At 47.8% G+C, this 25,831-nt stretch overlaps 1 protein-coding gene across 10 annotated transcripts; it reads left to right on the top strand.

The window, feature by feature from the left end:
• Positions 1-1,463: 1,463 nt before the first annotated feature.
• On the top strand, positions 1,464-24,691 carry dia (diaphanous related formin 1). Of its 10 annotated transcripts, XM_025304884.1 has the most exons (16): positions 3,231-3,884; positions 14,371-14,553; positions 14,684-14,982; positions 15,092-15,112; positions 15,496-15,805; positions 15,926-16,272; positions 16,393-16,687; positions 16,789-17,148; positions 17,275-17,417; positions 17,511-17,778; positions 17,880-18,119; positions 18,203-18,457; positions 18,540-18,704; positions 18,792-19,035; positions 21,353-21,434; positions 21,986-24,691. In XM_025304884.1, the coding sequence occupies exons 1-16, from the start codon at positions 3,828-3,830 to the stop codon at positions 22,005-22,007; spliced, it is 3,291 nt and encodes a 1,096-aa protein (XP_025160669.1). In that variant the 5' UTR covers positions 3,231-3,827; the 3' UTR covers positions 22,008-24,691. The 10 variants fall into 10 exon arrangements, with proteins under 10 accessions (XP_025160662.1, XP_025160663.1, XP_025160660.1 ...); XM_025304877.1 differs by lacking the exons at positions 3,231-3,884; positions 21,353-21,434; positions 21,986-24,691 and adding exons at positions 1,464-2,222; positions 3,119-3,198 and having other exon boundaries at positions 18,792-20,953; XM_025304878.1 differs by lacking the exons at positions 3,231-3,884; positions 21,353-21,434; positions 21,986-24,691 and adding exons at positions 2,508-2,678; positions 3,119-3,198 and having other exon boundaries at positions 18,792-20,953.
• Positions 24,692-25,831: the final 1,140 nt, after the last annotated feature.

Genomic DNA, 25,831 nt, shown 5'->3' with positions numbered 1-25,831 from the left:
GAGCTGACGAAAAAAAAAATGACAACAAGAAGCGGAGACAACGGTTGTGTGCTCTCTCGAAAATACTCTTTTACGAATGGACATTTAAATTTGGATCCCGTAACGAGAGTAAACAGACTTGAAAGAAGCGCTGACCGAAAACAAAAAAGCAGTCTAAGAAGCGGTATGACGTTGAATATTCTACACAAGACCGGTATACTCACACAGTTGAGAATTATTCAAAATGTTTGATTGAGAACATAATGAATTAGAGATCCGCGTTCATGGACCGTTATCCGTCTCTGTCTGGATCAATATCTCTTATATACAACAACGCGATAAATAATTAGACAGACAGAGAGAGATTGACGAGAGTAATTGCAGATTCATAAAGTCATGATTACTAGTCGGATGATGACAGATTATGAATGCCGAGCGCGAAATTCCGACTTCTTATTCCCGGAAAATTCGTGAAACGTACGCTCTCGTTATCGGAGACCTTCCGCATAATAAATGATTCCACATACCTGGAAACGTGACGTATCGCTGCCGGCGTCCTGCTTCCCGACTGCTGGAATCCTTCGGATTTCATTTGCTCACGCTTCTAATGTCGGTACTCGCGATTCGACCGTGTGGTTAATCAACGCGATGCCGACGCGATACCGATTGAGTATCTCGAGGACCGACGAGATATATTTCTTTCAATTACACGAGACGGAAGTGACGAGCGCGTCGCGCACGGCTGCTGTTGATGGAATGAGGTCGAATACACGAAATGTGCGAGTATTATAATACGAAGGGTAAAAAGTGTCGTCGCTCGCGACGCGATCAACATAATCGGTGCGATGTAAATGTTGCGGGCCTCGGCAGCGGCGGCGGTTGAAGCAAGAGAGACTTGCCTTTGGGCGTCTCTTCTTTTCTCGAAGGTTTCGAAACGACGAAGGGAATGCGAGGAGGCCTTTCAACTGTACGCGACGTTGATGCACTCTATTTATTGATTACTGAAAATAAAGAAAATTACTCTGTCGAAGCATCGGACATTTGTTAGCTTGATGTTAATTGAAGAGGAATGTGCACGATTAGAAAATGTATTAGCAACTAATTGTACAGAGTGTCAAAGTTGTTGTAACGCCGTTTTCGGAGAATAATTAAAGGTCATGATAGCGTTAAAGAGTGAAATTTCATCCCATGCGAATTTTGTCTCGTTCTTATTTGATATTAGATTATCCGCTGTCCGCAAGAACTCTTCTACTTTTCATCTAATATTCAATGATGATAAATAATATTTAATTGCATTTGTTTGGCTTCTTTTATTTCGAAAATAAAAGAAGCTAAACAAATGCAATTAAATGTGTCCAATCGTTTATTATATACAGGAGACTTTGATACGACAACATGTATTCGAGGATTTAATATTTAATACGTACTTTTATTTTTCCTGCTCCGCCCGCCCCCCTCCGCCCCTGCTCTTTTTAGACCTCCGGACATAGTCTGGCATAGAGATTGATGGCAACTGTGATTGCAGCGCGGACGTAAACCGTCTGAAGGTGGATGTAGCACGGACTTCCACCACATACAGATTTTACCACTGAGATCTGAATGAGATGAGAATGGATGTAGCATTGTAGTTCCCATCTCCAAATGGATGCAGATGGCGTCCTTTCCCAGTGCGAAAAGTCGTTGTCGCAGAAAATACCGTGTTGGCCGCCGCTCTCAGGTTTCTCTCTGCTTTTCATTTACCTCGGTGGAAAACTTATCGTTATTCTTATTTTCTATCCCACGTTATTCGAAGCTAGAGAGAGACATCTCCACGTCTGTCTCATCTGTTTTATCTATATTTCGTGAAACTGGACTCGTTGCGGTGATTTGTGCGCGACTGCCTTTATCGGGGGCCGTGATTTTCGCTCTCGTCCGTTGGCGACGCTGTTCGTTGCTGCTGCTGCTGCTTGGCGTCGCTCCGCTCGCACGCGCGCTGCGTCCGTCGCGCAATTCGGAATTGTTGCAACAAGTACGAGCGCGAATGTAACGGACATTTTTCAGCCGCTTTAGAAAGGTCGGTGGAATTCGTGCGAGGAATCCGCGCGTGTCGTCCAATCGTTTTCATCGTTAATTCGCGAGCGCGCGCGAACCGCGCCGCTGACCTCGCCGTTTCGCCGTGGCACAACGACGCAGGAATATCGGCGAAGTGTCTGTCTCACGTAAAAGTGTGCGAATTCGAGCGAGAGAGGCCTCGACAAAATCAGGTAACGCGAGACTCGAAGAGCCTTCTTCTGGCGATCATCGGGCGAGAAAAATCGACTCGATTGCGAGCGACGGTCGACTCCATCGGCGTCGGCTCGTCGCGCGAGTGTCGGCTCGCCCGAGCGAGCATTGATTTATTTAACAAACGTCGCATCGCCGTCAGATTCGGCCTGGAGATTCTCGATCGCGCTCATGTCCAAGGCCGATTTTTTTCCTGCCCGATGCCACTTGTCAACATTGGCATTCGTCGGTACTCTCATTATGTAGAATTTGACTCTATTTCCAAACTAACCTTTCGCTCTCAGATGTAACTCGAACGTGCCTTGCTGTGATTTCAATTGCTCGCTTGAACACGTATATGAGCAAAAGTGGCATTAAAGTATCAAATTGTTGCAAAATGGAAGGCTAGATCTCTCTATGTAGTCGTCGACGTGATGTGAACTATGTAAACAGAATAGGTTAATATTAAATCATATGTGTCAAATATCCTTATATTCCACTAGATGAATGCTAATGATTTACGTGATATTATGATTCAATCAGTGTGTTTGTAACATGATGCTCTTGAGTATAACGTATACTTGTATAAATCTTTGATAAAAGGAGCAAAACCACTTGTTACATCTAAATGTAGCATTTTTAAAAACTGATATTTCACCCGTTAAACATAGTGGCCCATATTCAGAACACGCTTGTAACTATGTCAGTGCGCTATTAACTAATGAAAAGCCACGTATTATGCCTTCTGATTAGTTAATAACGCACTAACATAATTACATGTTCTGAATATAGGCCAGTGTCCCCATACAGAGTTTTTTTTTTACTAGATCTAGACTCAACTTAATTTATTGAGAAAACTTGTTGATATGTGAATAATTGTTTTATGTTCTTTTCACAGATTAAAGAAATGCATCGGAGGAGATAACAAATCTAGAGAACAGGATCATGGCGAACAGAAGGGAGAAGCCTGCTGGCTTTGTAAGTAGAGTCGTTAAATCTTAATGTGTGACAAGAGTTGAGTCAATGGCAAGTTTGTATAGTGGTCCAAGGCGTTGAACTGAGAGTTCTCTGGAGATCTCTGATCAGAAGCAAGAGCCATTCCAAAAATTAGACAGCTCACTCTGCCATTGTGATGCAGTAATTAAATCGCTTTAGAGTTGCATATGGTAGCAGTGTCATCAATCAAGTCTGGAATGTCTGTTGTTGTTTCCAGTTTGGAAGGCAAGATATCAAATAACGAATTCTAAGTGTTTTCAGCCGTAGCGATATATTTCAACTTGATGTGAACACCTCTGTGTGCTGCTTATCTCTTATCTTGATATGTTTTGCGATGATAATCGGCATTAGTTGTTTACCGTTCGCTCGGCAGTGCGACAGTCGCATTGCCAGTAACGCCGAGGCGTGGTCGGACTTCACGGGTTTTCACTCTTCTCCGAGTTCGCGTGCATTATCGCGCATATCGCACCGTCGATTAATGAGAACGTCACCTGCACGCTGATTCCGCGATATGGCGTCGCTGCTCGAGTAAATCCGTGAAATAAAATATGCGCATGGATGACGTAACTGTGAAATAAATTTTGAAAGAGTGATTCAGAAAAGTGTGAAAAATGTCGGCTGTCAAGAGGAGACAGACTTGGTATCGTATGAGCGATGCTGGCAGCAAGGTAGGGATCGACCCTTCGGCCCTCCGGACAGGTATTGCTAAAAAATTGCAAAGTCGCCGGAAGTGTGCGACTGCAGGAGCCCGATTATTTCGTGATTGTCTTGTGACTCAGAAAGCTCATACATTTCTTCCTCGTTAACGTTTTCTAGCGTAAAGAAACGTCACTGTGTCGAGAGACTCTCAGTGCGAAAATAACAGTGTGCGCATCACTCCCGCGGTGAGAGATAAAACATGTAACGAGTAGGAATTCGATAACGATACGCGGTGGGTATAATACGTGGGCATAACGTCGGATTTCCTCCTGTGTTATCGTATCTGTCGCAGTTTGTCGCAGTGGTATTTGTGCCGGCGACGTCGCGCGCAAGCACACACACCGCAAGCATTTAAAGTGCCACCGTTTCAACATTCACGTAAAACGATATTTTTCCGTTCCGCCGTAGCCGGCGCGGTTCTCTTATTTCCGCACGCGCGTCTTTCGCGCGTAAGTTTCGCGCTGAATATCGCCCGTGTCCGCCTCGCGGTTTCTTCCGCGATATATAACGTACGGCTCTTCTTTAAATTTCGATATCGTCACCTTTGCGACACTCACCACGTCACTTTCGCTCTTATTTTTAGCGCGACCCGCGCGACCGAGGCGAGGAGTCGCGTCGAATCGCAGAAAAAGAAATTATGTCAATGCTGAAGGCATGCGTGTCTGATCGCGACGTATTTACGTGTTTCACGAGACGCATGAGACGCTGTGAAAATAGAAAATAGAAAAAAAAAGATGGAACTTGGGAATCACTGCGACGAGTACGGCACACAGTCGGCCTGATAAAGAACGATACGAGCGCATGTAGATACTCGATAACGCGTACGAATTCACACGTATTCATACGCACGCACGCACGCACGCACGCACGCACGCACGCACGCACGCACGCACGCATACGCAGTTACTGACCTTAGGTGCAGCACAAATTCGAGCTCCGCATCGCACCGCGCGCGTGCAAAGTCCACCGCGCAGTGCAAATTCTTCAGTTTTATCGCTGCGATCGTGAGTCTGACGATTTTACGACATTCTCCTCGTAATTTCAATCGCACGCTTTTTCCTTTTTCTCCTCTCTGCGAAGGAACGAATCGGACGCGCGCGCGCCTGCTGTGCGTGCGGGAACCGGGCGATTGCGCTCGCGCGCGCACTTGTCGATACGCGCGATTATGTAGCATTTAGCGTACGGTGAATAGCGAGCGAGGTTTGACGCGAGATAGTCGGTGCGTGACGTGTACGATGCGTGTGATAAAAATCGTGCATCTGTCGGTAGCGATCCTCGAGAATCGAAGCTGCGTTCCCGAGTTCTCAAACGTATAATCGCGTAAGCGCGCGTTGAAGAAAGGTCGGAGTTAACGTCAACAGAGTGCCACTTATCATCTCCGAGCCTGTTTTTCCAATAATTTAAAATTTTCACACATTTCTTTAGCATATTTGGCATTGTTGGATCATTAAAATGTTCCTCTAATACGTCAACTTTTAGAGTCACTTGAAACAAGTAATTTGTTTGCTGATAAGCATATACTGAACTAAAAACTGTCGTTTTTAGAGAATAAATTCGTTTACATGAAATTTCAAGTAAGCAAGTAAACGTACACTTCGGAATCATTATCCTGAGAGTTCTTGGGGTCGCTGAATACAAATTCGGCGTGAAAAATACAAAATTCAAAACGACGGATCTCACATACGGCCAACATAATTATAGAAATGAGACAAGCTGACACTGCGCTTGAGAAGCGGGCAACTCGACCGGTGTCAACCGAACCTTGCTGTATACATCCGCCATAGCTCTCTGGCATTTCTAATGTTCGATAACGAATTTGTAATTAGCAACCCCTCGGAAACCCGATAGATAACAAATTTCCAGGGAATTCGGCTAATTTTGAAAATTCGTGCGCCATATTGGGTCCGCCATTTTTCATTCGTATTTTTCACCCTGGATTTGTATTCACCCTACCCTAAAGAAACCCCCGAGTAACAAAATTATATTCAGTTGGAAAAAGACGTGCAACAAAGGCTTAAATGCGAATGCACGTCCAATATATCCGCGTGATATTCGAGAGTAACGCTGCATCGCCGCCGCCGCCGCACGGGAGGCTCAACACGCCCGGGAGATCCCACCTTCTCGTGGTCGTGAATTTTTCGAATTGCAATTCGCGTGACACAGGAGAGGCCTCGTTCGAGCGGGCGCGGGGGGTATCGCGTGCGAATAAAACCACCGAGAGACATCCAATCCCTCACGCAAGTCTCGCAACGTCGCGCCGGCCTGTGACGCGTCACACACCAGAGAAGCGGCGAAATTTCAAGAGATATCGGGCGTTTCTAACGAGCTGAGGACGTTTCCTAACGTCTCGAGGATGCGGAGGTGCTAAATCGACTTGCGCGTCTCGCGCAAGGACAAAGACGCACCACCTCTCAGGCCGCGCCGCGGACATCGTCTTCGTCTGGCGACGGACGAGCGCGCGCGCGTAGGTCGAAACCGCGGAAAATAAAAAAAGAAAAGGGAGAAAGAGAGGACTCGCGCGCATTCGGCCTCCGCGTGTATACCTAATGGAATTTCGCGTGACACCGTTTCGGTGTCTCTCTTCCTCTCTCCCGCGGTAGAAGGTCGGTCAGGCCGCTGGCGTCATCGCCCGACTGCTCGCTCAAATGATATCATCCGTAGCCGCGCGTGTGCGTTTTTTTCTTCCGGTTAATCGGGAATAATTAAAACCACCGGTTAGTTCCCATCTCCCGCGGAAGACTCTCGCGGAAAGGGCTGCGGTCCTTCGTTGGCGTGTCACGCTCGGGAAGTCTGGATGAAACGACGCGAGGAAGGAAGGACGGATCAGGGTATGCGTTATGCAATGCGAGATATATAATCGCGACGGGACAAACCGTGTGATGTTCACCTTTTGTCGCGGCTGTTTGTCTCCTTTTTTTATATATTTTATTATTTTTTTACTATTTTTATGTATTTTATTGTTATTATTTTTTTTCTCCTCGCCTCGCGGAGCAAGCTTCTCGCACTCCCGCTGTTCGCGCCAACGTGCTGCGCCCTGATCGTTCAACGGCGGCGGCGGCGGCGTGGTAGAACAGGTGGTCGTTTGTGTCCCGCGTATGTAGAGCGTTACGTAAGGCGACGGCACGCCGAAATACGCGGCGCAGAGCGCGAATACGCGAATCCGCGGCAACTCCGCGAGAGACTTCGTCGAATGCGACGGCGGAACGCTGGCGCTGTCGAACGTCACCGCGACGACGCACGGTTCGACGCCCGAAATAGCGTCCGCGAGACACGACGGTGTCCGCCGCGTCGCCTTTCTTTCTCACGCCAGTTGTACCGTAATGCACGCTTCATTCGCCGCGTGACAATACGCGACACGATACGCGACGCTAACGCGCGAAACCGGATCTTTAGATCTCGCGTTTAATCATCTGGGCCTCGTCGATCTGGACCGTTCCCTACCGACGGTCCTTAATGCCAAGGATAATGCGCAAGGATCGGAAAAGGCAGCGCGTGTATGCTTTCTTATCGAGCGCCAACGTCCATATATATACGCATGCCACGCGCGCTAAAGACGGCATGTCTGAGGACACATCGCTCGTCTCGAGTCCCCCTCTGTCTCTCTCTCTCTTCCCCTTTCTCGTCGAATTCGTGTCAAGTTTGCGCCGAGTATGGTCGCGACGGGTCATGGGGGGTTCGAGAAAATGCGTATTATCAATCGACGCGATCACCACGACGAAGGCGTGTGCCGTATGTCAACGTCGAGAATAACCTCGCGACCACCGAAATACTCTCTCCAGAGCGCGTTCAGCGCATCGAAGTACACATTGGAGGGCTCGCAGAGATGGCACGAGACGAAATCGCTGGCTGTATCGCCTCGAAACCGCCGAGGGAGAAATCAGAAGCCCTCGAATGCGATGCAAGGGCCGACCGACCCTTGGTCGGATGAGAAAATCCGTTGATTAAATTAAATCAATAATGAACAAACACGCTCGTAGAGAGCGAAACTGCCTTTCGCAGCGCGCGCGCGCCATTAATGTCTCTTCGACATATTGCCTGTTTATTTTACGTCGTCGTGGTATCGATGGCTATGTTGTTATCGCCAGCAAGAAGCTGGCGACGTCAAAATATTTCTCGCTTCGCCTCTCCCACATGACAACACACATGATGATGGCTGACAAATGTCGTGAGTGTTTTTATCGAAGTTGTCGAAACCTTGGTCTATTCGGAGCCGTGACGGAGGCCGACCGGGCGCATTCCGAGATACGTAAGGATCCGCATGATTCACGACGACTGGTCTATCCTTTCGGTCGGGATTGAATGCACAGTCGACGTGGCGGAGAGCGAGAAGAAGCCAGCCGGTGGCGGGCGGCGGATGCTGTGGGATAGTCTGAAAGCAAATGTCCGAGATGTGAGAGAGAAGAAAATAATCGCTCCTCCGCCGAGCTCTGGCCGAGCCTCTTTTCATTCTAGGATGTTTTCGTGCTACCTGGTACAGCAGGATAGTTTCGGGGCAGGCGAAGCGGAAGAATTAAAATAGATCATCCTGCGTAGCGCTGACGTCGTAAGACGACGACCCTAAAATAAATGTATCTCCTTTGATCGGGAAGAGGATGAAAGTGAGATAAAGGAGCCGAAAACTCGTTCGCTTTCGAGGGCCGGGGAGAGGAGGAGGGTTGCTGTTTATTGGGATTGACTTCAACAGTAAGAATAAATCACTATTTGAGATTGTAACGTGTCACAGGGGTGGGGGGGGGCACGCAAGGTAGAGCAGTAAGTAAGGGAGAAAGTTCCTCGCTCGACTTGAGCTCGCGGTATGTGCGGTGCACTTTGTCGCGAAAATTCCGTTGACAAGAATTAGCGGGAAATTAGGACGGCGTGTGAAAAATTCGTCTAGCGTCGATCGTGATTGGAAATTACTGGAGTTTGAAGTCGGCGAGTCCGCGGATATTTTCTAGCGAATTTTCTCGCTGCTGGCGTGATGCTTGAGGACGATCGGGGATGCCGATCTCATGCAACGTTTGCGCACATCGCCGACACGGAGATCACACGTCACAGGACGATGCAGAGGACACCTCCTCCTGTGTGTGATCCTGGTCCTAGTCCTCTCGGAATCGAGCTCGATTCACACGCGGCTCTCGCACTGGCCGGCATCGGACGCGTGTTCGCAAGGGGGACCAGGGGAACCTTTGGAATTGGCACACCTCTCTTACAAATTTCAGGCCCGGTGAGCTCGTGAGCCTGATAAGCGATCAGCGTGGAGGAAGAGTGAGGGAGGGAGGGAGGTTCCGTCGTGTCGCACGATACGAAGGAACACCGTAAGAGCTCGCCGGGACGTCCGACGCGATCTTCTCTCCTTTTGGTTTCTTTAATTCCACCAGGATGCCGTTATGTTAATCTTATGTTACGGCCTAACTGTACCGACTGCGCGCGCGCGCGAGTAATATATATGTATATGTATGTATATACGCGGACGCACCTTTACGCGCGAGCAAGTAACGCCGAGGTAACGAGGCATCGATCGATTTATTACGAAATCGCGAAAGGCCACCGAAATTCCGCGCGTTACCGGCGAACTAGGGATGCCGATTTTAAATCGATTTAATCGGAGCCTAAAAGATCGATTTCAAATCGATTTTCTGGCACTGAATCGATTCAAGGATCGATCTGTAAATTCTGAAAATCTTTAACACGATTTTGTCAGTTTTTACTAATAATAGTTTTTCTTTTTTTTTTTTTTTTTTTTAATTCTTTTTAGTTGTAATATTTGAACTCACTTGATGGCGCTACTACACGATACATATTACGTTGCCTTTAGGCCGATGTCCCCATGGGCGAAAATTTTCAGCGGAACGGAACGCGCGAACCAATCACCATATGCATATAGTATGCATATAGTAAACGTAATTTCTTATTTAATAACGTTTAAAAACCCTTGATTGATGTTTAATCAAATTAATTAAATCCTCAGCATAAAGATTTAAAGACCTTTCTCTATCTTGTTGTGGCCATACACAACACAACCAAAACAGTACCATCTGTTTAACTTCTGTAATTCATATTAAACTTTATATGAATTAAACGAGGTCTACTTTAGAGTGTAGAAATTTGACAGATAGTATACCTTAATGAGTGGTTCACTTTACATGCATACCAATTCAAATCGATTTTCTGAAATCGATTCTTTACAAACCGATTTTTTTCTTCGTGATTCGAATCGATCTTTAAATCTGTTTGAAAAAAAAATCGGCATCCCTACGGCGAATTTGGATCGAGTCCGATTTCTCTTCCTCTTTCCTCTCGCTGCAATCTCGCGTGATCGAGTCGAGAATTCGCGAGGAGAGCCCGCCGCGGGTTTCCCGCGTGTCTCTCCTGCAGTCTCTCGGCTTGGTAAATTAACGCTCTGCAGTATCCCGAATTGTATTTGACCCCCGATATCGTCGAGACGATATTGAACGATGTTGGAAAGGTGTGCGAGGAAATGACATTAGTATGACATTTTCGCCGCGAGAAATCGACCGCGAAACGAGCGGCGCGGAAAGAAAAAACGAGGAACAATCCGTGGAACTGTCGGGAGAGACAGTCTCGGGTCGTATAGAAACGAACGGTACAAAATACGAGATCGCACGAGCTGTGACAGTAATCTTTCGCGAGGGATCAAAGAAGCTCGTCGTCCAGATTAGCCGACAAACTTTCTACAATTGCGGTAATTTCGCGTCGCGTGCGGATTCAACCGCGAATGTGCCGCTACGGCCGCCACTGTGTTTATATCAGAGATAATTTCCGTCTTTTGCCGCGCAACGCTTGTGCGCGAAATCCGTGAAAAAAGCCGTCTAGGAAGCGGCTCTTAAGAGCACCTCGCTAAACACGCACGTAATCGTCGCACGCAAAAAATTTAGATAAATGCTAATAATAGCGATAAAAAAATCATGACAAGTTGCAGTAAGAGATGATCGTTTAATTACTATTTTCTATTATTATTTTAATTTATATAATACATAATACTATTTATTTTTTATTTTTATTTTTTTATTTTTATTTTCCATTTTTTTATTTCGATTATTTAATTTTTCTAATTTTAATTTATTTTTTAGTTTAATTACTACACTATCGCGAGCGAGTGGAATGCAAGATTCTGCTCTTTTGCAAAATTCCGCTTATGAGAACGCGGCAATAATGAAGATTTGTTAGGAAAAAATCAAGTCGATTTATTTTATGTAACCTGGTATAACTTTCCTTCTCTCTCTCTCTCTTCCTCTCTCTCTCTCTCTCTCTCTCTCTCTTTCTCTAATGCGTTAATCGAGCTAATTGAGGAAAGCGGAGGGGGGGATCGCGCCTCGTTCGTATTTTCCCTTCTAGAAGGGAATGCCGCGCGTCGCTCGAATTCTTCGGTCGTCGAGGATCGTGTCGGACACGTCGCGGACAAAGATGCAATAATTAACTCAATCTGGTGTATAATTTACGCGCAATGTTCACCGGTTCACCGGATCGCGCAACGAAGGAAGGGGATGGATATCGCGTGCATTCGAGGCGCCATGGACTGGCGCGGCATATTCGACGAAATCACCGGCCAGTCCAGTCGGCCGCGGTTCTTCATCGGGTGTAGTTCTCGCTCACCGCGAGCTTCCCGTTCGTGAAGCGAGTTAAACGCTCCTTTGACAGTTCGCGCGAGAGTCTGCCGATTGCGTCATTCGCGCTGAGAGCGGGAAAGTCTTCGTCGTGAAGAGAACGCTTCGCCGGTGAGAAGATTGCGATGATAACGGACGAAATGGTGTTTATCGCGGACACTTATTATCTCGCTTAATTATCTCGAGACATTCCTTTATTAATCACGAGAGATACATCAGCCGGAAAGCCGGATTATCAGTGATACCATATCGGACATTTGACTCTGTAATCGCCGACGATTAACGCGGTCTATTTCCATTGGAAATGACGTTCTCGCAAAACTAAACGTGTCGCGAAGGCATTTATCCATTTCTTTAGTCTTGCTCAAGTTGCTTCATTAAGAATGTAAAATGCGCCGTTGTACAAGTCTGAATAATTTTCACAAGATGTTACAAACCGTGTGGTCGCGCTTGGTAGCTCTCTCTCTCTCTCTCTCTCTCTCTCTCTCTCTCTCTCTCTCTCTCTCTCTCTCTCTCTCTCTCTCTCTCTCTCTCTCTCTCTCTCTCTCGTGTTGAGGGCACGTCGCTGTCATTTATTATCGCGTCCGCAGTAACGCCCGCGAATTGATTATTTTCTCTCTTTCCATTTCTCCGCGACAGAGCGCGGTCATCCTCTTCGCACCTGCCGATTGCTTCACCGAATGTTGTCCAACGTCGGAGATTCCATCTGTCGCCGCGACGATCATCGACGGCTTATCGACTCGACGGCCACCCGCCCACGCTAATCACGTCTGACGGACGAGACGTCGATCGCTCGCGGGCGTACGCGTTTGTTGCCGCGTATTCATTCTCCGTCAACGTTCCTTCGTGTCCTCCGTCGGGACGGTAAGTCGCGTTCGTTGCAACGTGCGCGATTTACCGAATGAATCGCGCGTCCGCGGCGCGCGAGTTCGCGTCTCCGCAAGAGAGAGAGAGAGAGACAGAGAGAGAACCGTCGCTCAGAGGACGTCGACGGACGGAAACGTCAGGCTGCGCTTCCGTCAGGCTTCGAGAGGAGTAAAAGACACGACGTGCGCGCGTGATCGCCAATAAAAGCTCCTTCACGCGGCGGCGGCGACGGCGGCGGCGGCGGCGGCCGGTGGAGCCGGATGACGCTTCCCATCTCGACGACGTCCCGACGACGCGACGCGCGATCGACGGAAAAGTCGACGGAAGAGCGGGAGACGCGGCGCGATTGAGTGTCGCGCGCCTTTTTTCGTCGCGTGACACTGCCTAAAAATAAAAGGTGCGTCCGCGTTCCGAACCCTCTTCGACGGCTTGGACTCGCGACCTCGCGGGCCCGAGTGTCGAGCGCCGCGTGTCCACGTCGTGACGTGAGTCATTCGCGAGTCACGCGAGTCGAACGATTCCTTTCGAGGTGTCATCGCGACGAACGAGCCACCCCGCTATGATCACGGACTGGGTAAGCCCTCTCGCATGAGTCCCACGTTACAATCTCTTCCTCGCGGGCGTCTCGAGTCGAATCGAGACCGCTAACTCTGTTAACGCCCGGCCGAGAAAGCAAGAAGCGCTTCGCGAATCTCGACTCGCCTCGAGTGCACTTTGTGCGCGAGAGAGCCTCTCCGGCCTCGCGCGTGTCGACTCCTGGCGTGTCGATTATTAGCGGGTAGCTCTCAAGTCCGTAGATGCCGCTAATTGGCATCGCGTTAATCGGCAAGTTTCTCGATCTGCCGGACAGTCATTCTCGATTGTTTCTGGTTCTTGCAGTGGTCAGTCGCACAGGAAAGCGGCAATTCGAAGTCTCGCACGATGACGTCGCGAAGTCTAACTGACATTGTCACCGCGAAGTCGATACGACGAAGCATTCGACCGTGCAGCATCGAAGGCTGCTCCGAATGGGAGGACAAAGTCTCTCGAGTTTCGACGCGAAAGAATCGCGAGTCGCCCGCGCAGGTGTCTCCATCCGGCGATCATGACGAGCCGCGCGACGTGTTCGCAGCGCGTTACCCAACTAAGACGCTGTTGGAAAAGCGCTTCTAAGAGCGCTTTTCCAACAGCGTCTTAGTAGCGAAAAGAGTTTCTAAGAGCGCGCGCGCGCGCGCGCTCGTCGTTACTCAATTCCATTATCCAACGTTCGCACGATCCGAGAATCGCTAATGACGATTATTAATTTCGAGCGCGCGCGCGCGTCACGTTCGTCTGCCTATTACGGTAATCCGTCGAGCCTAGCCGAGTTAGCTCGGTTAGCGCTCCTCCCTGCGGATTTGCTGAAGCACGGCGCAAGCCCCCCCCTCCCCCACGGGCGACGTGGCGAAAACTTCGCGATGTGGCTTCGCGCGCCGTCTCGGACTTGGCGTCTCTCGTCGCGGATGTACGCGCGTTCAGCTACCTTGCGGTAAACGTAGCCGAGGATAATTACTCCTGCCACGGCCAGGAGTCGGGGACTCGCGGGGAGAAAGAAATTCGACCCTGTACTCACCTTCTAGGCGTGCGGCGGCGACCGCGAGCGCCACGACGAGGAGAGCGAGAGACGCCGACTTGGCGCGCACGCGTTACCTCGCGCCCGAGGAGAAACGACGTACAATGGGACTCCCCAGTTATCGGGGAATGTAGTTTATCGGAGCGATCTCGGCTCGATGAAATTTGCATTAGATCGCGGCAGCGGCCGTTTGAAACTCGCGTTAGCGCAGAGCGTTGCTCTCGCGCGCGGAGGAAACCCCCCTCCCCCCCGCCCTACTCGGGGACAAATTTCTTTGGTCTCGAATCGAGATCGCGCGGTATACCCGCGCGATCGCAGCACGAGCTATAGTCTAGACTACGACGGTTATCACGAATTGAGACGAATTGAAACGAGGATTCATTGTTGCAGTTGGACACATGGTTCGGCCGGCCGAAAAAATCCGGCCGCGGGGGCGGGATGCGCAACAACTCGGGCAGCAACACCATGCCCCGGCCCCATTCCGGCGACGATATCAACGAGATCGAGCAGCAGCGTTCCATCATCGAGCGGATGGACGAGGAGACGGTGAACGACAAGTTCGAGGAAATGCTGGTGAGCACAGTGATCGATCCACAAGTACTTACACTGCACTTGTGCGCGCGAGAGAGCTGACGAGGTCGATCGAGGTCGTCGGTGCCGATCACGCCGATGTAATCACCGTCGTGTTGCGTGTTCTTCGCAGGCGAATATGAACCTAACGGAGGAGAAGAAGGAGCCGTTGCGCCAGCAATCGGACTCGAAGAAGAAGGAGATGCTGGTGCTGCATTACAAGGGCAGCATACAGGAGAACCGGTCGAAATTCGACAAACCGGCCGACTACATACAGTATCTGGCGCAGCCCGATCTCAGCGTCAACAAGATCTACAGCTGCATCGAGTCCCTGAGGATTGCGCTCACCAACAATCCGCTCAGCTGGGTGCAGGAGTTCGGCACGAAGGGACTCAAGCAGGTCTTGGCTACGCTCAACGAGTGTTATCGAAAGTAAGTGGTGCCTTTCGCGAGCTGCGAGAGTGCCGAAGCGTAGCGTTTAAGATTCCAGTTACACGTTGTACTACGCATTGAATCTAACGTTGATCTTGTTCTATTGCAGTGCCTTCATATATTACGATAGGTAATCCACGCTAAAATACTACTCGCTTCTCGACGTTTTTTGTTTAGCGATCTCTCGATCTCGATTACGTTCGTATCTAACCGCTTAGTACAGTAGAGCGCATTTTTACTTAGAGTTACTCTTGGCCTGGTAAACGTATATTACTTTCGTAACGATCTGTTCTCTTACATTGTCGCAGAGAGTTTAATCGTTTAATCTACGTACGCGTGTATGCCGCTCGGTTACGAGACACGAGACACACACGTAATCTCGTGACTTAGCTGTTACGGCGTATGTTGAGTTTCTGCATGATGCACATTACGCTGCGTGCCGCTCACGAGAGAGAATCCGTCACGACAGCCGCGTTATTCCTTACTGATGAGAAATCATTCCTGTTCCCTTAGCGACAACCGATACGAGCGAATACAGTACGAATGCATTCGCTGCTTAAAGGCCATTATGAATAATACCGTTGGTATCAAGGAGATGTTGGCCCATCACGAGGCTCTCACCATCGTGGCCAGATCGTTGGAGCCGACGAAACCGTCCGTAATGTCCGAGGCCGTCAAGTTACTCGGCGCGGTCTGTCTCATCTCGAGTGACAGTCACAAGAAGGTTTTGGACGCGATCACTATGAACGGCGAGTTCAAAGGTCGCGAGAGATTCCTACCGATTGTGCAGGGATTGATGAACAAGAAGAATGAAAACTTAAGGGTACGTTTCGTTTCGCTACTCAATATTCCGCCTCTCGGTCGCGCGCGACGCAATTTCTACAGCTGAGGGGGGCGGGGATGTCGTTCGTTTTTTTTTACAAAATGGAATGTTCCGCCGTAGGTAGTGTGCCTTCAACTTATCAACTCGATAATATCGTCTGCCGAGGATCTAGACTTTCGCTTACACCTGAGGAACGAGGTGATGCGAGTCGGTCTGGCCAATATTCTCGAGACTCTGGAGAAAGACGAATCGGAGGACCTGGCGACACATTTGAAGATCTTCAACGATCACAAGGAGGAAGACTACGAGGAATTTGTACAGAGATTTGACAACGTGCGGTTAGAATTGGATGATATGAACGATTGCTTCGAGGTGCTGAAACACATAGTGCTGGACACCTCCGCCGAGCCGTATCTCCTATCTATATTCCAACACCTTTTATTTATCAGAGATGACGTTCTAGTGCGGTGAGTGCGTACAATCGCGCGTCATCAATTTGAACCACTATGCGGTTTTATCGATAAAAACACAAGTACTTTCTTATTTGCTTGTTGATTAACGATCTCTTCTTTGATCTTTCTTTGCAGGCCGGCCTATTACAAGCTTATCGAGGAATGTATATCACAAATAGTGCTACATCGTTCTGGCTGTGATCCGGATTTTAGCGCGACTAAGCGCTTTCAGATTGACGTGCAGCCGTTGATCGATAACCTAGTCGAGAAGTCACGAGCCGAGGAAGAGCGACGGCTGATGGAGATAACTCAAAAGTTGGAGGAAGCCATCGCCAGCAGGCAAGAGGCCGAGGCGAAGCTTCAGCATGCGGAAAATAAAATCAAGGAATTGGAACAGGGAATCGGAGGAGCGAGGCCGACCGGTGGTCCCGTAAGTATACGACGCACGTAGTACAGATGAAATCTTTTAGTCGTACGCTCATCTCCCGTGCCCTAATATGCATTATGTTTCATCACATTTGAAATACACAGAGAACTACTGCGGGCCCACCGCCGCCGCCGCCGCCGCCGCCGCCGCCGCCGCTTCCTGGAATGGGTGGACCACCGCCTCCACCACCTCCTCCTCTTCCCGGTGGCGGCGTACCGCTTCCACCGCCGATGCTCACGTGTCCACCTCCACCACCTATGCCTGGATCGAGAGGTCCTCCGCCTCCACCCATGCCTGGCGCACCTGCGCCACCGCCTATGCCAGGAATGGGTCCACCACCGCCACCGATGATGGGGGCTGCGTTCTCGCCAATTCCACCGCCAACACTCGCCTTGCCTCCTGGCCTAAAGCCGAAGAAGAAGTGGGAAGTGGACAGTCGACTGAAAAGGGCGAACTGGAAAGCGGTATGTGTGCGATTACTTCGATAAAGTTATTGTTATCGACTGAAGACGTGATCTTCGATTGGACACGTTAATTGCTTCTTGAGATACAGCACATTTTCTACTATGTCGAGATGTATGCTGTTTCAGATTTTGCCTCATAAACTGACGGAAAAATCATTCTGGATGAAAGTGCAAGAAGACAGACTGGCCAGTCCGGAGATACTGGACGGTCTCGTGCAGAAGTTTTCGTCGAAACCAAGTGGAAAGAAAATGGACGATGTGGTCGATAAGTAATTGCTTATTCGTAGCATAATGACTCTTTAGTCCTCGTATTCTTTATGTCGTGCACACGTGAGATGCTAATTATTACTTCTTTCACGTAGGTCAGCTTCAACGAAGAAAGTGAAGGATCTCAAAGTTTTGGACAGCAAAGCGGCGCAAAATATCTCGATACTCCTCGGTGGAACACTGAAGCACATGCCTTACGCGGACGTGAAAACGTGCTTGCTCAGATGCGAGGGACCAGTCATCTCGGACAATATATTGCAAGGATTAATTCAATATTTACCACCGCCGGATCAGTTGACCAAGTTACAGCTCTACCAGGATCAATACGACAACTTGACCGAGGCGGAACAGTTTTGTGTTGCGGTAATATATATATATACTTTTCACTCGCTCCTCGCTATATGTCTCTCAGGTTAATCGTAGTGGGCGTAGTGAAATGCATGGATATTAATGCAATATTACAGATATCTACTATAAAGAGGCTAATGCCGAGATTGAGATCTTTGAGCTTCATGTTGCGATACGAGGAGCTAGTGCAAGATGTGAAGCCTGACATAGTGGCGGCTACAGCGGCGTGTGAAGAAGTGAAGAATAGCAAAAAATTCGCACGGATCCTCGAGCTGATTTTATTACTTGGGAATTACATGAATTCCGGCTCTAGAAACGGACAGGCGTTCGGCTTCGAGATCAACTTCCTCACGAAGGTATGCGCGGTATGATGATTCGCCGGTATTACCGTCGGGCTTCTACAGTGACCAGGTCTGTGATGAATCGCATCTATTTCCAGCTGACTGGTACTAAGGACGTCGACAACAAGCAGACCCTCATGCACTATTTGGTAGATACGATAGAAATGAAGTTCCCGGAGTGTCTTAGTTTCGTCGAGGAACTGGCTCATGTGGATCGCGCAAGTCGGGTGTCTTTGGACAACGTCCAGCGAACTCTGCGTCAGATGGAAGCCAACATCCGCAATCTCGAGCAAGATCTCGCGAACGCCAAGGTTCCGCAGTGTGACGACGACTTATTTATAGACGTGATGAAAGTATCCTTTGCAAATCTTTGACGTAGTCGATAATCGACCGCATTATAGAGAGATATTTCCTTGACCAGATCACTCTTGATAGCCGTTCGCGAAGAAAGCTAGAGAATCCTACGAGGTCTTGCAGAATATGTTCAAGAATATGGATAGTCTGTACACTGAAATCTCCGAATTCTTCTCCTTTGACAAGCAGAAGTACATCATCGAAGAATTCTTTGGCGATATTAAAACATTCAAGGATGATTTCACGGTAAATACGCATGAACATGAAATGTAATAATATACAGCGTGACTTTGTCGGAGCCTCATTCAACACGGCAATTGTGTTTTCTCGCAGCAATCGCAGAGGGAAATATTGAAGCTAAAGGAGGGCGAGGAGAAGCAGAGACGGGCAAGGGAAGCGCGTGAGAAAGCAGAAGCGGAAAAGGCGGCGCGAGCCGCTCGTAAACGCGCGCTAGTCGACATGAATGCACACGAGACGCAGGAAGGTGTCATGGATAGTCTGATGGAGGCCCTGCAAACTGGATCCGCCTTCAGTCGACCGGACCAACGACGCAAGCGACCGACGCGTGTAGCTGGTGGTAAGTTCTATAAGGCCACGTACATCTGGAGGCAAATGGCGAAGAAGGAGCAAGCTACTCAGCGATATATACTTGGTAGTAATTTATACGAGTCCACTAAATTGAAGTCTGTTAATGTAACGCCTCGCGGAATAGCACAACGCGACGTATTCCAGAGAATTGCGAGAGTACGTACTACTACGAGCGATTCTATGAGCTACTTCACGCCGGAGGAAAATCAAGAACTTTATAAGCAAATGTTGATAAATGAGGCTAAGAAGACGCCCAAACTAACGAAGCACATGTCTAGAATCACATACTTTCAGAAGAGAAGGCAGTGTAGTAACTGTAATCGTGCGTATTTCACGACGCTACCGGTAGACGATGACGAGACGCCGAAGAGAAACGTCTCGCTAAAGACATTCGCGAATCTCGAGTCTAGATGCATCGCCGATAAGACGGACCCGAATATGTGTGTCGACGAGAACGTTTTGCTTCTCAATGAAACGCGTATACTCAGTCCGGTCAAACAGAGACGCGTTGTCGTCAGTAAAATACACAAGCGGAACAGCATAGTGCGCCGCGCCATATCGAATCGCAGACGTATGCGGGCGAATCTGAAGCGCCGCAAGTCACACAGCTGCGCGCAAAGTCCGTCTAGTATGAACAGTAGTATGCCTCCGGTTGTGAACTGCTCAGATTCAAATATGAATGACAACGCAAACGCAGAAATGTCAAAGTCGGTCGACAATATTTTTACCAAGTTGAACAAACGAGCCTCCACTCCGATCAAGCTCCTCAGATCGAAGAACTACGAGAACCTGACGTGGTTCAAGGACGAAAACTCAAACATACAATTTGGCAAGCCTAAATCCTTAAACTCGAATACGTCGATTGAGATGAGTGGAGTTGCGTTGCTGTCAGACTGTAGTCAAGCGTCACTGTACAGAGTGAAGTCGAGTAATTCTATTATTGTTGCGAAAAGTCTGAACGACTCGTTCGACGAAGCGTCCGAGAAGTTATTGAGTACACAGGAGCAATGTCTTTTAGATGCGAGCATTCTAAGTAAAAGAAGCAATTATAATCAATTTAAAGCGTCGAAGCGTAAGTCGCGGAAAAAGAACTGGAAGTTTTGGCAAAAGCCTAAAAGTATCGGAATATAATTATTGTGATCAAGTATAAAATTGTTGTTGAAAATTCGGAGATTGGCTGAGAGTAAACGGAAAAGAGAGATATATATTTTCGTATTAGTCATATTGTTGCATAAATGCACCGTAAGAAACGCGTTAGAGCGCAAATTTTAGAAGAAATCGTCGTTCGAATTTTCTATCGTTTTCTCAACGTTATCGGCGGAATGTACGTCATGCAAATGATTTCTGCTAAACGATTCCTAAATTTAGTTGCTCAATGCTTGTGCTGAATTTGTTATATACCTGCAGCTATTAAGACTGAAAACTGTGATGCAACACCTGTTGATCTGTGATCTTGCGACATATTCACACATATGATATTTTATTTAAATGCATCGGATGTTCCAGTCAAGAATATATTTAACGGAAATTTCAATGTTTGAACGTTCTTTGGATTTGACACATGTAAATGTATACTACTTAGTATAAGATAATTGTGCAGAAATCATTGTGAAATATAATAGTAAGATGGAGGAGTAAAGTCAAATCGAGATGTCTCTATCGAGCCGTTTCGATCATATGCAGACTGTAAATTTCAATAATAATAATTTTAGGTGAATATACAATTTTGCGGCAACTTTTACTGATAGTGATATACATTATACTGCGATGTTATGTAAGATACCAAATTTTTTTTTTTTCTTTTTTCTTTTACAATCCATGTTCCGTGGAATGCAGAATGGTCAAATCATGATTGCTAATTTATATCTTCGTTTCGATTCCAAGTTTTAAATGTGACATAAAGCAATAAAAAGTATTTTTTTTTTTTTTTTTTTAATGTATTATAGACTGTTTTTGTATTTAAACATATGTATATCTGCAATTAAATGTATACAAGTTACTCGCTTGTCTCTGTTGTCTTCCTTGATGTATTCAATGTTTTGTGTCGTTTTACCATTTTGCATTATTCCACGCTCTTTCAGGATAAACAGCGTTAGCAAGCCAATAAAGTACAAATTTGGCGCGTGCCTCTGTTTTTGTAGTAAGTTATGTAAGATCGAATGCAGCTCCCTAACATTCTCCTGTGTAAAGGCGGACATTCCCATTTCGAAATACTCTAACATCTCGTTCCGTCAGCACGCGCACGCCAGTTCCGCAATCGTCGAACGATATCGAGTAACGAGCTCAATCCTGTTTTAATTTTACAGCGGAAAGGAGAGCGCAACTAAATAGGAGTCGATCGCGTACTGGATTAGTCGGATCTGGTTTACTAGGGAGAGAACTTTCGACGTAAGTATACCCCTTTCGTATTAAACGCGAGGAATGCTCGCCGGGCGAACAGACTCGTTGGAATCGCGCACGCTTCGTCTCTCTTACATGTATAGAAATACATATGTTATAGAAATAATATTTCCGGAATGCGGCTAGCATTCGTTGCCAATTCGATGTTGTACTTTTTCATTCGTACGCGCGTTATTGTTGCTCACATTACCGGCCAACACGTAACTATCGAGTAGTGAGCGCGTAATTTTGATTTCGCTCGTTATGTCCCCATCCTCACATGAGTGATACCGTGCTCGTTTGCTGAAAATAGATAACGATCCCCGGCAGTTCTCGACAAGATAATGACAAATAATTGCTCACCGCTGAATAGTCCGTTCTTAAAGACGCAAATGCTATAATTGATTTCGTGTGCTTCCTGTCTAACCGGTGTTCGCGACGATTAGAGACCTCTTACGCGCGCACAAACATACACGCAAGAAACGAGCGTAGAAACACAAGCCTGCCTCGCGCCTGCCGCCGCGGCCCATACCTCACCTCAAAACCCATTGTTGTTGCAGAGAACTTTTGAGTTCGGCCTAACCTACCGGAATGTATCCTGTTTCCGTCCTAAACTCGTTGCTGTGATGATCTTGCACCTCGTGTATCGTTGGAACGGCAGTGAACGGAGGAGAACATCATGCGGCACGATAAGTCGAATATATTTAGGGAAGGAGACCGAGGAGGAGGAGGAAGCGTGCGAAGCGCCGCGTCGACGCTGTCGCGAATCGGACGTTCTTTCGCTAACGATTTCACGTTAAGTTCGAGTACCAAGTAACAGAGAGTCTTCCTTTTACGTATTTTCAATTCGGATGAGCGGATATGAGTGTACGTATTGTATCGCACTGTACAAATATACAATTAATTAACGCGACTGTCTATAAGTGAAGCTATACCTTTCGCGCCGGTCGCTCGGCGAGGAGGAGCGCGCCGTTCACGAGTCTAGAGTACAAAAGAGAGTATTCGTCGCGCCACGTGAACCGCACTTGTAAATATGCATGTAAGGCGAACGTCGAGTCGTGGCGATTTATCAAAGCCATTCACAGCGACGCGACACGCGCTCCCGTCGCTCGAGAGCATTTTTCACTGCCGTCTCTACGAATCGAACGATAGACTTGCATTTATTTATATACGTTGCTGTAAATATTCCATCTCGAGAATCGCATATACGTATGTATATACGTACGCCACGCGACTCGTAATTATAATTGTCGCGACATTCGAGAATGAGAGAGAGAGAGAGAGAGAGAGAGAGAGAGAGAGAGAGAGAGAGAGAGAGAGAGAGAGAGACACGTTTGCGAAGAGGATTGTTTACTTGGGGAAAGCGCGAATGATTGTTCGTGCACGGAAGCACGCGGTGAGATGCGAAACCAAGTGTGTTTAAAAGGCGGCAAAGTGTGCGCACATTTTCGGCGCAGCATCCTCGTCGCATCGTCACGCGAAGAGGAAGCGGGGCAGCGGCTCGTATAATTATGCGCTTATTTCGAGATTACGAAATGCAAAACGGTAGTGGTAATTTACCGTAATGATCCCGTCGCGGCGTTCCGACAGGACAACCGCGAGGCGTGCGTAACTGTTTACGTCAGCCGCGGCTCATAATTCTCGATAGGGACACTCTCCGAATGTATCTCGGAGAATGTTCGAGGCACACTTTGCCGTTTATAAAGAGTGTGACCTCGCACATCGAGCCGACGCGCACCGTAACAGCGGTAGCGGTAGTGATAAACACTATCTCTCGTCCCCATTACCATACGTATCCTTTCAAGCGCGTCTGATTTTCACTTTTTATACGCGGAAGTACCTCGCCACTGCGCGACGTGGCGGTATGTGTTGGCGTGAACGACCAAAAGGACTGAAATTACCTTTAAGGGAAACGACGTGTCCGGCGCCGACGCGCGCATTTTGTGATAAAAAACGAGCCTGGCAGCGGGAGTTACGTGTGGACGTTTCAGTAGTTTCACGATACTTTCAACGGCGGCGGTGAAAGAACTCAGGGAGAGCAGCGAGAGAGCGAGAGAACGAGAGAACGAGAGAACGAGAGAGAGAGAGAGAGAGAGAGAGAGAGAGAGAGAGAGAGGAAGTCTCCGAAAATGGATATACGACTATACGTGAATACTATCGAATCCGAATGCGGTAACAGATAGATCACGCGTCATTTGTCCGCGCCCTCGTGCAAACGAACGAAAACACAAGAGGATTGACGTGTTTAGCCTTACTAGAATTAACGAAACGAAATTAACGAGCGCGACGATGCACCAAGTCGTCGCGTGACGACCGAAGATTGTCCGATGTTTCGTGCTCTTTACACGCACCGTCGGTTCCCCGCAGTGTGTTGACAGAACGTCAATTAACGTTCCCGGTGACAGGCGATGTTTATTCGCGAGTGGACTCTGAGTAGATACATATTTTAAAATCGCCGCCACATACGCGAGACTCGTGTAAATAAAACCTGTTGAACGCGACGCGGCATATGTTTCGTCCTTCGTCGTTATTGCAAGGGAACGACGAATAATAAAATAGTCGCGCTTGGAAAATTGCGTTGCATGAACGGCAAGGGGCAAAGGGGGGGGGGAGAGAAAGAGAGAGAAAGAGGCGACGTCGCGTCGCTCAGTTAGCACGAAGAAACGCGCACCGCGCGGTGGGGTCGGTATGCCAGGCACGTTCGAAATGTCTAGCGAAAGGCGACGTAACGAGCCGGTTCTTGAAGCCGCGTAAAAGTCGCGGAAGTATCCACAACGTCGTTGCGTATCGCCGCCGCCGGTCGATTTTCGGACGTCATTAGGGTCTTTTAGTCATTCCGTTGCGCGCGCGAATAAGCGCGCGTATTTTTGTACATTATTATCGGCGACGAAAGGCCGCGGGCCTTTTCGCTCGCGCGGCCACCGTGAACGCACATGTACATTCTATAGCACGGCTTTTGTACGTATTGAGCGATTTTATCGAGTGAGAGAGCGAAAGGAATTGCGTGTGTGTGCGTGTGTGTGTGTGTGTGTGGGTATGTGGGTACGTGTGTATGCGTGAGAGAGTGTCAATTTCCCCGCTCATTTTCTCAAAGTAATTATTACATGTGCCTGCGAGACACGACGGAAACTTAAGTCATTTGCCTATCAACCGAGAATCTCGTGGTAAACGAATATTTGTTAATATTGTAGTTAGGACTACATTGTACAAGTATCGATTGTATCTATATTGTGAATACGCGAATATAAATATTAGTGCATTATTATTATTATTATTTATCGGGTGTCTGTTATTTCTCTCAGTACTTTCAATATTCCGTTCCGTTGCGAGGCACGTTTGCAGGCTCAACACGTTCGGTTGAGAACGTGTCGGTTGAGGACTTTGTCGGCATGATGCATCTTTTCTATTGTCTCACGCCTATCGAGAGGGATTAGAATTATCTGTTGAATTTTTCATAATATTTCTGACGGATATCTCAACGACGTACGTGTAGAGGAGATTAGTTTCACGCGAGTCCGACGGTTCACCGTCGACGACATTGTGTCCGTGTGTAATGAAATACGCGGGACGCGATTAATTTTATACCGTGTAAAATTGCATGAGTGACCTGCGGAATGCGAATCAAACGAGAGCGTAAGAAAAATCGAATCTGATATTACTTGGTCCCGTCGGGCGCATGTAAGTTCCTCGGTTCTCGCAGACGCGATCCGGAGTGCATCGCGGCGTCGAACGTGTTAACGCCATGAATACCGAGAGAAATCGCGGGAGCGTGAGCGAAACCGGCGATCGCGCGTCACCGCGACATGCAGTCACGCGTAGATTACACGTGATATCGATCGATCAGATTGAAGAAACATACCTCGATCGTTTCGCGCCGAGGAGGAGGTACACCGCCGTTCCGGGGTATTTTTCCTCGGCACTTACGAGGACGAGGACGAGGACGTGGTCTACATCGCGATCTCATTTCTTTTGCTCGCTTGCGCAAAATCCTTAAGTCGTCCCATCCTGCTCCGATCCGCACCTGCCGCAAAAACCGTTTCATAAAATGTAAAATCGGTCGTCGCATGTGTCGACTGAAAAACACGGATTAACCTTTAGAGGACCGGCATTTTTCTTTTAAAATTTGCAATTTTTTTCGTGGAAAAAAAAAGAATGAAAATTATTTTATTTCAAAAACTATTTCTCTGTATATTTTATACTTGTTTGTTACTTTTAGAGTATTGTTATCACGGATTACTTACGGTAACGTTTCTTTCGTGTGAAATTCTTCGAAACAAGGTGTGACGCGCACAATGCAGTATCACTGTGCTGATTTTGTATAATTTTGAGAGAAAGTAGGTCTGTCATAAATAAAATCGTACCGAGATGCAAATTACTATGCTTAAGTTAAAATGTGTACTTGTTGG

This window comes from Harpegnathos saltator, unplaced genomic scaffold (genome assembly GCF_003227715.2).
Source record: "Harpegnathos saltator strain DR-91 unplaced genomic scaffold, Hsal_v8.6 scaffold657, whole genome shotgun sequence".
NCBI lineage: Eukaryota > Metazoa > Arthropoda > Insecta > Hymenoptera > Formicidae > Harpegnathos > Harpegnathos saltator.
Note: the sequence above shows the minus strand (reverse complement) of the source record. Positions and strands in the feature narration are given on the sequence as shown.

Bases quoted from the DNA above. Each gene is read 5' to 3' on its own strand.
- dia (XM_025304875.1), top strand. From the start codon at position 3,828: ATGTCGGCTGTCAAGAGGAGACAGACTTGGTATCGTATGAGCGATGCT. The intron at 15,806-15,925 runs GTACGTTTCGTT...GTTCCGCCGTAG, and splicing joins AGAAGAATGAAAACTTAAGG to GTAGTGTGCCTTCAACTTAT. The intron at 17,149-17,274 runs GTATGTGTGCGA...ATGCTGTTTCAG, and splicing joins AAAGGGCGAACTGGAAAGCG to ATTTTGCCTCATAAACTGAC.